The sequence below is a fragment of the Erinaceus europaeus genome, chromosome 3 (assembly GCF_950295315.1).
Source record: "Erinaceus europaeus chromosome 3, mEriEur2.1, whole genome shotgun sequence".
Taxonomy (NCBI): Eukaryota; Metazoa; Chordata; class Mammalia; order Eulipotyphla; family Erinaceidae; genus Erinaceus; species Erinaceus europaeus.
The window spans coordinates 55,394,589-55,407,916 of record NC_080164.1 but is presented as its reverse complement, the minus strand read 5'-3'; the positions used below and the strand labels follow the sequence as shown (position 1 = coordinate 55,407,916).

The 13,328-nt window shown below is 41.0% G+C and overlaps 1 protein-coding gene across 1 annotated transcript; it reads left to right on the top strand.

Annotated features, from left to right (window-relative positions):
- The first annotated feature begins 5,510 nt into the window (after positions 1 to 5,510).
- On the top strand, positions 5,511 to 10,777 carry C3H2orf74 (chromosome 3 C2orf74 homolog). Its single transcript, XM_007539637.2, has 5 exons — positions 5,511 to 5,635; positions 5,730 to 5,918; positions 6,232 to 6,345; positions 7,201 to 7,384; positions 10,310 to 10,777. Exons 2-5 carry the CDS (start codon positions 5,803 to 5,805, stop codon positions 10,481 to 10,483), a joined length of 588 nt encoding a protein of 195 aa, XP_007539699.1. The 5' UTR covers positions 5,511 to 5,635; positions 5,730 to 5,802; the 3' UTR covers positions 10,484 to 10,777.
- Positions 10,778 to 13,328: the final 2,551 nt, after the last annotated feature.

Below are 13,328 nucleotides of genomic sequence, written 5' to 3'. Positions count from 1 at the left end.
CTTATTCTTTTCCAATCTAAGTATGACATGTCTTGGTGTCTTTAGGTCTGGGTTAATTCTGTTTGGGACCCTCTGGGCTTCTTGAATCTTTATGTCTTTGGTGTTGTCTGGACTAGAGAAATTTTCAGCTATTATGGCCTGGAGAATGCTTTCTTCCTCCCCTTCTCTTTCTTCCTCTGGTAAGCCAATAATGCGTATATTGTTTCTTTTGAAGTCATCCCATAGGACTCTGTTGTTGTTTTCAGCATCTCTTAATCTCTTTTTGAGATCTCTTACTTCTTCTTTAGTTGTCTCTAATTCATCCTCAATCTTGCTAATTCTGTCTTCAGCCTCATTGATTCTATTCTCTCTGCCCTCTACTGCTTTCTGGAGTTCATCTATTTTGTTGCCCTGCTCTGATACTGTTTTAGCTTGTTCAGCTAGTTGCCTTCTTAGCTCAGCAATTTCAGCTTTCAGCTCTCTAATAACCATGAGATAATTAGAATTTTCTTCCATATTCTCATTTGTTGTTCCTGCATTTCTGATTACAATTTTTTCAAATTCTTTACTCACTCCTGTTATTATTTCCTTAGCTAATGTTTGGATGTTGAACTCGTTGTTTTGTGCTTCACCCTCTGGAGGACTTTTAGCTGGACTCTTGTCCTGGTTCGAGTCTCCATTATTTTTTCTTGTTGTTTTAACCATTTTATATAAGTTAACAGTTTTTTCAATCCCTGAGTTGGATTTCAGTGGTGTAAAAGCCTTTTTTTTTTCCCCTGTAGGCTATGGTAGCCTGAGGGCTTTTAAACTATCAATAGGCTTCTTGGCTTAATCACTGACTCCTGACCAATAGATAAAGCAGGGTGTGGCAGAGATAATCCAGTGGTTATGCAAAGAGACTTTCACAGCCCTTCAGCTATGCCACCGAGGTATAGGTCTTCTCCTGAGTTTCCCGGTTAGATCTCTGTGCCCTGGTGTCCCTCCCTGTTGCTGCTCCAGATTCTGAGGGTAGTAGCAATGGAGACTCAGAGTTGTACTTGGTGAGTCTCTGGGGAGTCCTTTCCCCCCTTCAGCTGTCCCCTTGTTGGTGGAGCAGACTGGAGGTGGTGTCTCCACTGACAAACTGTCGAACTGTTAGCAGTCACTTAATCTCTCCTTAGGCCCCTCTCTCCTTTCTATCACCAGCCACGCGTGTTTGTACTCACAGGTGATTTACTGGGTTTCTGTGGTCATTCTAGTCCTGTCTTGTTTCAGTCCGGGTGGTCTCCTTTGGTATTCCTAGTTGATCCGGGAGAGGAGAGGAGAGAAAGTGATCTGCTGCTCGTAGCTCCGCCTCCGGAAGTCGAATCCCTGATTTCGCTCTTTAACATTTGGAGGCTCCAGCGAGATCTCCTCAGACGGAGGTTCCTGAGGACACCCCATCCCGGGTCCGGACCCTAGGAAAACCTTGGAAGCCTTTGCCCGGCGCCGGTAAGTCAGGCCTGATTTTTGTGCATGGTACCGTTTCGTTTGTGTGTCCCCACGGGGCCTGGGGGTCTGTGGATTGCGGGACGCCACGTTGAAATCCCAGACTGCAGCGCTGGGACGTGATGACTTCCAGGCTGCTTGGGTTGGGTGATAACTGGATCTGAAACAGGGTCCGCACCCTAAGGATCTGAAACAGGGTTCTGACAGCCCAGGATATTAGTTCTGTCTCTTGTGGCCACTTGTCGTGTCTCTGTGTGTCTTGTCTGTTTGTCAGTCTGTGTTTTTTTTGTGTCCCTGTGTCTTTTTGGTCAACATTAGAAAATCATCTCAGAGCGACGGGACCAGATTTGGTTCCGGCCTGAAGTTATCAGATAAATATGAGAAGTTTCATCTTGAAAACTGTGTGAGTGCAGATCTAAATTTGTGTTCTACCAGATATGCTGCTAAGATGTGTCTGTACTGGTTAAAAGCTGTTCTTTTCCCCTAAGCAATCAGCCCCAGATATCTAAATGATAAAAAAGGTGACTATGATATGTCTTGATAGTAAAGGTTTTCTTCTCTTGTGTGTTATAGACTACATGCTTATATGCGTGTTTTAGGTTTGCTTTTATGACCTGAGAAACGTTAATCTTAAGGTTAAAAGTGTAAGTGACTTTAAAGCTGCATTCTTATCAAAGTTCTTTAAAAAGGAGTTTTCAATACAGTTCTTATGTGGTAATATATTTTTTTATATTTTATTTTATTTATTTATTTATTCCCTTTTGTTGCCCTTGTTGTTTTATTGTTGTAGTTATTATTGTTGTTGTCGTCATTGTTGGATAGGACACAGAGAAATGGAGAGAGGAGGGGAAGACAGAGAGGAGGAGAGAAAGATAGACACCTGCAGACCTGCTTCACCGCCTGTGAAGCGACTCCCCTGCAGGTGGGGAGCCGGGTTTGAACTGGGATCCTTATGCCGGTCCTTGTGCTTTGCGCCACCTGTGCTTAACCCGCTGCGCTACAGCCCGACTCCCTCTTATGTGGTAATATAAAGGTAAAAATTAATTTGCGAAGGCAGCTAAAGATTTAAAGTCTTAAGTATTTAATGTGACAATTCATCTTCTCCAAATTGATATGCAAATTATCTATGTATTTCCACAGCAAATTTGTTAGTATGTGTTAACTCTCTAAGTAATTAGAGTTTGTTTAAAGTTTTAAAAAATTAGTTAAACTGAATTTGGTTTAGAGATCCTGGTTATGGGAATTGCTACAGGAGGTTAAAAAGATAACTTTTAAATTTATGCTCTTTAAAATTCAAACAGAGCCTCTCAAGTTAGGTATCACACACTGAAGATGTGTCTCTATCTCCTGTGTAAAAAATGGCAGAAAAGGTTATTGACATGTAAAAGTTTTAAAATACCTTCTCAGCTAAAGAAGTAGAACTGGCTTAGGTGAGTGAAAAATAACACAGTGGTTATATTAATGATTTTCTAGCCTGAGGCTTTTGCTCTGGTTTTCCTCTTTATATCTTTCTGCTTTTTAAAATTATCTAGTTTGTTTAAGATGCTGTCAGAGATTTATTCTTGGCAAATGGCGTTTTTTGGTCTGATAGAAGATTTGTTTTGGCAAATCCTGATTTAACAAAATTATTATTTTGAATATTTAAGTTATGAGGTTTATTTTAGCCTTAATAGTTTCCATATTAGAGTTCTAAGGGGTAAAATCTATTAAGAGTTTTATATCTATGCTTACTCATGATAACCTTGTGATGAGTAAAGATCTTAATAAACTAAGTTATAATAGTGTGCTTAAACTGTCTAAGAAGTTTAAAATAATGCCAAAAAAATGGTAATGGTAATCATATTATCATGTCAACATATTGGGTATTGACTTTATATACTATACTGGTATATCTGTTTGTTAAAAAGACCTTCTAAAATTATATAGAGATGTATAGGCCAATTCTGGTTATTAGATTGGCAATTTTGGTAAACTCCTAATTTGGTTTTGTGTATGTCTTACTGGTTACAAATGTACAAGTACAGCAGTGATACCCCTTCAATCATACTGCCAGGTTCTCTTAGGGGGTCTCCAAGGGGCAGTAAATGGCCCACAAATCTCTCTGAGGTAAATAAAATGGCACTAAATTTGGCCTTTTGTTGCTCAAATCTGCCCCAGATATTTAAAAAAAAAAAAGTTGCAGAAGACAGAAAGATTTAAAGAAAAGCAGAGAAATTGTTCAGAAGTTTTTTTTTTTAAGAAGTTGGTGAATGTTTTGACATTAGACTTTAAAAAGAAAAAAAAGAAAAAGTTGGGGCAGTGCCCAGAGGGAAAAGAAAAGTCAGAAAGATGGGGCTAAGGGTAGAGAAAGATCAGTGATGTTACTGCAAAGAAAAAAGGACACTGGAAGAAAGGCTGTTTTATCAACAAGCCATTTAGACTGCTTGTGGATGAACTTAAAGGCATAAGCTGGGGAGTGCTGACCCAAAAACTTGGGCCATGGCACAGACCCGTTGCCTATTTGTCAAATATTGGACCCAGTGGCTGCTGAATGAACAAAAATCCTGAGGACAATAACATCTGTGGCACAGCTGGTAAGGAAAGCAGAGAAGCTATCACTGGGGCAAGTCCAATGCCCATCTAACCTGCTACCAAGTTCTCTGTCCTATCAAGTATGGAAGAATGGAAGGAAGGAAAGAAAGAAGGAAGGAAAGAAGGAAAGGAGGGATGGAGGGAGGAATGAGGGAAGGAAGATAGATGACTGCCAGGAGCAATGGATTCCTAGTGCCAGCACCAAGCCCTAGCAATAACCCTGGTGGCAATAAAAAAAAGGGGATGAGTGGATGGTGGTGGCACACCTGGTTCAGTGCACATGTTACAAAGTGCAAGGGACCTGGTTCAAGCCCCCAGCCCCCACCTGCAGGGGGGAAAGCTCCACAAATGGTAAAGCAGTGCTCCAGGTGTCTCTGACTCACACTCTCTATCACCCCTTCCTCTCAATTTCTGGCTGTCTCTGTCCAATAAATAAATAAAGATAATAATTTATTTTGGCCTCCAGGGTTATTGCTGGGGCTCAGTGCCTGCACCATGAATCCACTGCTCCTGGAGGCCATTTTCCCCCCTTTTGTTGCCATTGTTGTTATAGCCTTGATGTGGTTATTATTGTTGCTGTTGATGTCGCTTGTCGTCGTTGGACAGGACACAGAAATGGAGAGAGGAGGGGAAGACAGAGAGGAAGAGAGAAAGATACACACCTGCAGACCCGCTTCACTGCCTGTGAAGCGACTCCTCTGCAGGTGAGGAGCCAGGGGCTCGAACTGAGATCCTTAGGCTGGTCCTTGCACTTTGTGCCATGTGCACTTAACCTGCTGCACTACCACCTGACCCCCATAAATTTTTTAAAAGTCTGAGCACTGCTATCTATGTAATGTCATTATACAAATAAAGTACATTTATTTTTGTTTCTCATACTAGAGATACCTAGTTAGTTTGCAGGTGCTTGCTATTACAGATATTATAGGGACATTTTCCCAAATCTTTTTAAAAAATGAAAAACTTATGAGGATGAAGTAGGTAGCTCATGCAATAGAGTACTATGAGCAAGGACCTGCGCTTGAGGATCTGGGTTTGAGCCCTGGGCTACTACATGGAAGCACTTGCAGGGGGGAAGCTTTATGAGCAGTGGAATGGTGTTAAGGTGTCTCTACTTCTTTCTCTCTCTTTATCTCACTCTGTCTCTCATCCTTTATCTGGAAGAAAGAAAAGGAGAAAATGGCCACCAGGAGTGACAGAATTGTGCAGACACTGAATCCTAGCTATAACCCTGGTGAGAGGGGGGGAGAGAGAGAGAAGAGATGATACTTGTTTGGTGACTAGGAAAAGCATCCTTGTCAAAAAAAGTGGCCAAGATGATGCCATATAATTTCCCCCCTCTCTAAAAGGAGTTCTTTGGTTTTCCTGCCTCCAGGTGATCAATGGGTTAGGTGGTATCTTTGTCCAACTTAATAGTTCTGTGCTTCTATGATGTCACTGAAGAGAAAAGAATGGGAACTGTGCTCACCTCCAGCTCCTTCAACTCCTCTCTCCTGATTCTGACAGGTTTTTTTTGGGGGGGGTAAGAGGAAATGGGCTGAGTGATCACTGTGATCCAGCTCAGTCTCCCCTCAAGCCCCCACAGCCCCCACCACATTTATGGAAAGAAGTTGCCAGTGTGAGTCAACTCTACCCAAACAAGCAAAGCATCTCTAATAAATCTCATCAAAAGAACAACAATAAAAAACAGCCTTTTATGCTTCTGTTTCTAGAAAAACCAAAGAACAAGAGAACTACAAACTGAACTGGAAAAAATATTTGGACAATCTGTGATTGGGAGAGTGGATGAGTCTTCTAGCTAGCCCTATGAGCTTTGAAACCACAGCAACCACTTTCTTCATCATCCTCCTTATTTGCTTCATTTGCATCTTCCTTTTATTGGTGGTTTTTTTATATAAATGGTATAACTTCATCCTGCTAACTTGGGATCAGGTTTCAAATCACTAGAAGTAGTCTTTATAAATAATACAAAACAATTAGGGCTTTAGAAGTGCTAATTTTCTTTCTTATTTATTTATTTATTTTGGTAAGTTTTGTTTTATTTTTAATTGGGAGAAAGTGAAGGAAACAAGAACACTGTTCTGCCACTTTGTATGGTTCCAGGGATTGAACCTAGGGCCAAAAGCATAGAAGTACTAATTTTCTATTTAAAAATGAAGTTCCATCCTTAAAACCAATACCATTCTTTTCTGAAAAAAATTTGTTTGTTTCCAGTTTTCAAGCCAAGAAAGATGAAGAGATGGAAAAAGTTCCTTGTATGGATGTTAATGGGGGTGAAGATAGTTCATCTGCTAATGTAGAGAAGAACAATTCAGAAAACCAGGAAAAGTAAGTCTGCATTGTGAAATGTGATACAAAACCATTTGTGCTGGCTGGCGAGACAGAATAATGGTTATGCAAACGACTTTCACACCTGAGGCTCTAAGGAAGGTCCAAAGTTCAATTTCCAATACCACCATAGGCCAGTGCTCTAGTCTTTTTTTTTTTTAATTTTTAAAAAATATTTATTCATTTTCCCTTTCTGTTGCCCTTGCTTATCATTGTAGTTATTATTGTTGTTGTTATTGATGTTGTTGTTGGATAGGACAGATAGAAATGGAGAGAGGAGGGGGAGATACAGAGAGGGAGAGAAAGATAGACACCTGCAGACCTGCTCCACCGCCTGTGAAGCGACTCCCCTGCAGGTGGGGAGCCGGGGTTTGAACCAGGATCCTTATGCTGGTCCTTGTGCTTTGCGCCACCTGCGCTTAACCGCTGTGCTACCGCCCGACTCTGCTGTAGTCTCTTGTGCTCTCTCTCTCTCTTCATATATATGTGTATGTGTGTGTGTATACACATATGTGAGCATATGTATATATCATTAGAAATCAGTATTTTTAAAAGAAAACCATTTTTTTGCAAATAGTAATGGCACCTAAGATGTATTAATGGGGGGGCAGAAGGTGGCACACCTGGTTAAACGCACACATTACAGTGCACAGACCCAGGTTCAAGCCCCTGGTCCCCACCTGCAGGGGGGAAGCTTCACAAGTGGTGAAGTAAGGCTGCAGGTCCTTCCCCCCTCTCTCTCTCTATGTGTGTGTGTGTGTGTGTGTGTGTGTGTGTATTCCTACTCAATTTTTCTCTCCATAAAAATTTTAAAATTTGTGTTAATCAAAAAAAAAACCCTGATTAATTTTCTAGAACCCTCCTAACAAAAATCATAGACTTGAACATGCCTATAAGGCATGGCATTCTTGTCCAGAGAAGAAGTAAAGTAGACATAGCTACATCTTTAGAAAACAATGAAGACATAAAGGATCACAAAGAAGAAGACACACTGAAAGAGAAACAAGAGCCTGAAAATGCTAAAGAAAAAGGCCAAGAGGTAAGGGGTCTTTTTTTCTACTGTTGAGGGTTAGTTTAGAATTTGTTTGCTTGAAATGGAGGTAAATTGCTTGATGAGATATAATAAAGGATAGTTTTGCCTGTCACTAACTTAGCTTGTACCTGGAAGGAGTGCTATGTTTCAACCATTTAAACTATTCTTCTTAGTTTATCAGTTCATGTTATTAAACCAGTTACATATATTAAACTTTGGTACTTGCTTATTCTTCCTCCTTACATTTGATTTTCTTTTACTTTTTTTTTTGCCTCCAGAGTTGTCCCTGGGACTCGGTATCTGCACTATGAATCCATTGTTGTTTTGCTATTATTGTTGCGGTTGGATAGGACAGAAATTGAGAGAGGAGAGGAGGACAGAGAGGGGGAGAGAAAGATAGACACCTGCAGATCTGCTTTGCCACTTGCGAAGCGACCCCCCTGAAAGTGGAGAGGCAGCGTCTTGAGCCGGGATCCTCGAGTGGGTCCTTGCACTTGGCACTATGTGTGCTTAACCTGCTGCACCACCGCCCGGGGCCCCACACTTGTGTTTTTCTAAATGATTCCTCTTCATTTAGACTTCTCAGAATTCCAGGGCATTAGGGCCTTAGAAATCGTCAAGGAATCCAAGTCTCTCATGTTCAAAACGAGAAAAGTAAGTGAATTGTTTAAGGTTTCTTCTCCACCATGACCAACGTCAGGACTAGATCCTGTGTCTCTGCTCTAATTCCAGGCTTCTTTTACAGCAACACAGAAATTTCAAGAGCCTTCTTGAACAATATGTTTGGGACTCCATGAGATGAACTCACAGCCACTCCTACCATATAATCCCATGCACTGCTCAGCTCTGACTTATGATGGTGCTGGGAATTGAACTTGGGACCTTAGAGCCTCAGGCATGGTAGTCTTTTGCATAACCATTATACTATTTCCCCAACCAGTAAAAAAATGGTTTTCTACCACATTTTACATAAGGATAGCCAGGTATTTCTTGGGTTTGGCTACTTCATAGTATAAGACATGTCATCAAATGCTACATGTCACTATATGATTTTATAACCATAGAAGTTTGAAAATGAAATTCTGATTGGCTATAATTGCTTTCCGATATCATTTAGGAATACTTTTCTGTTTCTTGCTAACAATGTGCATATAACATATATATATTAGTTTTAATAAATATTAAAATGATATTGAATAACGAAACACATTGCACATTGTAATATGTGCGCTCAATCAAGTATTCCACAACCTGGCCCCTATTATTTAATGGTTTACAATAAACAATAAATATAATCGTTGGTACATGTGTAAAATTTCTCAGTTTTCTGAAAAACACTCTAAACCCCCCACCTAGGTGGTCCTCCACCATCATGCACCAGGACCTGGAAACCCCCCCACCAGAGTCCTTTACTTACATACAATACACCAAACCCAGTCCAAGTTCTTATTTCTCAACTTCTATCTGTGAGAGAGATCTTTCCCATAATCATTCTTCTTTTTCTAGCTTATCTCACTTAACATGATTTGTTCAGGCTTCATCCAAGATGAGGTGAAGAAGATGGGTTCATCATTTTTAATAGCTGAGTAGTATTCCATTGTGTATATAGACCACAACCTACTCAGCCACTCATCTGTTGTTGGACATCTGGGTTGCTTCCAGGTTTTGACTATTATGAACATAGGTATGCAAACATCTTTTTGGATGGTTTTGTTTGGTTCCTAACATATATATTTGCCTTCAAGGTTATCACCGATGCCTGCACTACAAATCCACTGCTCCTGGAGGCCAATTTTTCCATTTTGTTGCCCTTGCTTTTTTTTTCTTTCTTTCTTTATTCCCTTTTTGTTGTCCTTGTTGTTTTATTGTTGTAATTATTATTGTTATTGATGTCATCATTGTTCGATAGGACAGAGAGAAATGGAGAGAGGAGGGGAAGACAGAGAGGGGGAGAAAAAGATAGCCACCTGCAGATCTGCTTCACCGCTTGTGAAGCAACTGCCCAGCAGGTGGGGAGCTGGGGCTTGAATCCCGAGCCTTATGCTTGTCCTTGTGCTTTGTGCCACGTGCCCTTAACCCGCTGCACTACCGCCCGACTTCTGACTCCTGCCCTTGTTTTTATTGCTGTTGTTGGATAGGACAGAGAGAAGTTGAGAGAGGAGGGGAAGACAAGAGAGGAGAGAAAAAGACACCTGCAGCCCTACTTCATCGCTTGTGAAGCAAACCCCCCTCACCCCCCGCAGGTGGGGAGCCGGGGGCTTGAACCGGAATCCTTGAACCAGTCCTTGTGTTACTTAACCTGGTGCACTACTGCCCGGCCCCTACAAAAATATATTTAAAGATCTATTTTGGGGCTGGACGGTGGCACACCTGGTTAAGCGCACATAGTACTAAGCACAAGAATATCTGCAAGGACTTGGGTTCAGCCCCTAATACCCGTCTGCAGGGGGAAGCTTCACAAGTGGTGAAGCAGGTTTACATGTGTCTTTTTCTCTCCCTCTTTAGCTCCCCTCCCCTCTGAATTTCTCTCTGTCCTACCAAATGGAAAGAAGAAAAAAAAAGGGGAGAGGGTGGTGGAATTGCAGCCAGAAGTGGTGGATTCATAGTGCAGGCACCAAGTCCCAGTGATAATTCTAGAAGCCAAAAAAAAGAAAGAAAGAAAAAGACTTATTTTAATTTTTATGGGGAGGGTTGGAATACATACATACATACATATATTCGAGAGAGGGAGAGAGATCAGAGTGCTGTTCAACTCTAGCATATGGTGGTGCTGAGGATTGAATCTAGGACCTCTAGGAATTCAGATATGCCAGTTCTATACTCTTAACACATTGAGCTATCTCTCTGACAAGAAAAATAATTTAAAAAATTAAATAGCAGTACATATTGTATTTATAAATTGTTTATATTATTTGTCTCATTTTCTTGTAGGATGGTGGTTTGCAAGAAGCACCTATACCTGTTAGTAGACTTCCTTCAGTTGTTGAAGACCACAAACGGCCTTTAAAAGGAGTGACATTTTCTCAGGAAGTAATTGTTGTGGACCTTGGGAAGGAAACCCCTATACCTCGAAGTTATACTCGACAACATAAAGAGAGAAAATGAGATTGAGAGGGAAAGAAATGTAAACTTAGATTAACAGTGAAATGCCAGGGGGCATACAAAATCATGTTAAAAAACCATCAAAATAATGTGAAATTAATGCAAATACAGATAGTATTTTACTTCAGGGCAGAAAGAAGTGAACTACATGCAAAGGTCTATAAGTGGAACACTGTGAGTTTGAATACAGTTGTTTTAAACTCAAATCTGAGTTCAAGAACTTCACTATATTTTGCTCAAAAAACTCATTCTGCTCCAACAGTTCTAATATGTAAATAAAATTATTTGTGTTGTGCAGATGTCTATAAGTAATATTTAAGGGGAATTTTCAAAATAGCACATGTTCTTGATGCTCTGATCACAGGCATTCATAGTCAAATAACATTACTGCTATCATCACACAAATGCATAAGAACTAGAGTTTCCTAGTGAATGTTTCCTTTTTATAAATAAAAAATTTAAAAAAGTAAAAAAAAAAAAAAGAACTAGAGTTTCCTACTACTATATAATTCTTGCTGAATTTTCTTGTACTGGCATTTTATTTTATTATTTGTTTATTGTATTGCCTTAAAGGTTATCTCTGGGGCTCGGTGCCAGCATTAGTAATCTATTGCTCCTAGTAGCCATTTTTTCCCTAGTTATTATTATTATTGGATAGGACAGAAAGAAATTGAGAAGGGAGGGGGTGACAGAGAGGGAAAGGCTAGGTTCAATCCCCTGCGCTTCCACAAGCTAGAACTGAACAGTGCTCTAGTTTAAGGGGAGTGAGGTGGGCAATAGCACAGTTGGTTAAGCACACATGGCGTGAAGCCTAAGGACTGGTGCAAGAATCCCAGTTCAAGCCCCAGTCTCCCCACCTGATGGGGGTGGTCAATTCACAAGTGATGAAGCAGGTCTGCAGGTGTCTATCTTTCTCTCCCCCTCTCTGTCTTCCCCTCCTCTCTCAATTTCTCTCTGTCCTATCCAACAACAACAACAGCAATAACAATAAGGGCCATAAGGGCAACAAAATGGGGAAAATGGCCTCCAGAAGCAGTAGATTCGTAGTGCAAGCACTGAGCCCCAGTGATAACCCTGGAGGAGAGAGAGAGAGAGAGACCAGTAGACTTGCTTCACCACTCTTGAAGTGTCCTTCCTGCAGGAGGGGAGTAGGGGTTTGAACCCCAGTCCTTGAGCTTGGTATTATGTGCACTTACCCAAGTGTGCCACAGCCTGGCCATTTGTTTGTCTGTTTTTACTGCCATCAGGGTTATCACTGGGGCACCAAATTGGCACTACCAACCCACTGCTCCCAGTGGGCTTTTTTTTCCCCCTTTATCTTCCTATTATACTTGATAGGACAGACAAATTGAGAGGGGAAGGGAAAAAATGGAGAAAGACAACTATAGACCTGCTTAACTACTTGTGAAGCAACCCCTCTATAGGTGGGGTGGGGGGCTCAAATCTTGGTTCGTACACATAGTGATATGTGTGCTTTACGGGGTGTGCCACCACCCTGCTCCAGGAATTGCTAGTTAAACATATACACCAATAACATCCACAACCACCACTACCGACCACCCACTACCATCTGTTATTACTTTAGGCAAGTCCTGAGTTTTACACTATTATACTTGACTTCATTCATTTAAAACTCTATGTGGAGGGGGCCTGGTCACGGTACACCTGGTTGAATGCACAAGTTATCCTGAGAAGGGACCTGGGTTTAAGCCCCTCATCCCCACCTGCATGGGGAAAACTTTTTTTTTTAATATTTCTTTATTCCCTTTTGTTGGCCTTGTTTTTATTGTTGTAGTTATTATTGTTGTTGTTATTGATGTCATTATTATTGGATAGGACAGAGAGAAATGGAGAGAGGAGGGGAAGACAGGGGGAGAGAAAGATAGATACCTGTAGACCTGTGAAGCGACTCCCCTACAAATGGGGAGCCAAGGGCTTGAGCCTGGTTCCTTATGCCGGTCCTTGTGCTTTGCACCACGTGCGCTTAACCCGCTGCACTACTGCCCGACTCCCGCAGGGAAACTTTTTTAAGTGGTAAAACAGTGCTGTAGGTCTCTCTATCTCCCCTCCCTCCCTCAATTTCTCTCTGTCCTATAAAAAATAAATACATAAAAAAAACTATATGTGGAATATTCCAGTACAGACCAGACCATTGGACTAAACATTTGTGAACTGTGTAAAGGAAAATGAGAGAGACAGAAAGCAGGAAACATAACATTTGATTCAGGGATGTAGTATTTTGTGTGCTAGGCACTAGCACACAATTTATACACACTTTGTACAAATTTGTACACACTTTCTACAAAATACAAAGATTAACAGTTAAGTATAAACTATTGTACTTGGCCTTGTGTTTGCTACAGCAAGGTTTTCAAACTTAAGACAAATGTAAACACTATTACTATCATAGTGATATACAATATACACACAGTAATTTAAGAAACATTTTCACCATATATAATCACCTCAATAATTGTTCTTTGATAACTTTTCTTTTTGCATTTTTCCATCGTTGTTGTTGTTATTATTATTGTTATTACTGTCATTGTTGTTGGATAGGACAGAGAGAAGGGGAAGACAGAGAGGGGGAGAGAAAGACACCTGCAGATCTGCTTCACCACCTGTGAAGTGCTCTCCTCCCCTCCCCCCCGCCCCGCAGGTGGGAAGCCAGGGGCTTGAACCAGGATCCTTGTGCTGGTCCTTGGCTTTGCACTATGTGCATTTAACCTGGTGCTCTACCGCCCAGCAGCCCCCCCCCCCCGCATTGGTTTTTTTTTTTTTTTGATATACTGCTGTATCCGGTTGGCTAGAATTTTGTTCAATATTTTCGCATCTATGTTCATCAGAG

What these genes read in the sequence shown, in the direction of transcription:
- C3H2orf74 (XM_007539637.2), top strand. Translation starts at nt 5,803, where the DNA reads ATGAGTCTTCTAGCTAGCCCTATGAGCTTTGAAACCACAGCAACCACT. An exon ending in GTGGTTTTTTTATATAAATG is followed by an intron (nt 5,919 to 6,231) that starts GTATAACTTCAT and finishes GTTTGTTTCCAG; the next exon opens with TTTTCAAGCCAAGAAAGATG. An exon ending in CTAAAGAAAAAGGCCAAGAG is followed by an intron (nt 7,385 to 10,309) that starts GTAAGGGGTCTT and finishes ATTTTCTTGTAG; the next exon opens with GATGGTGGTTTGCAAGAAGC.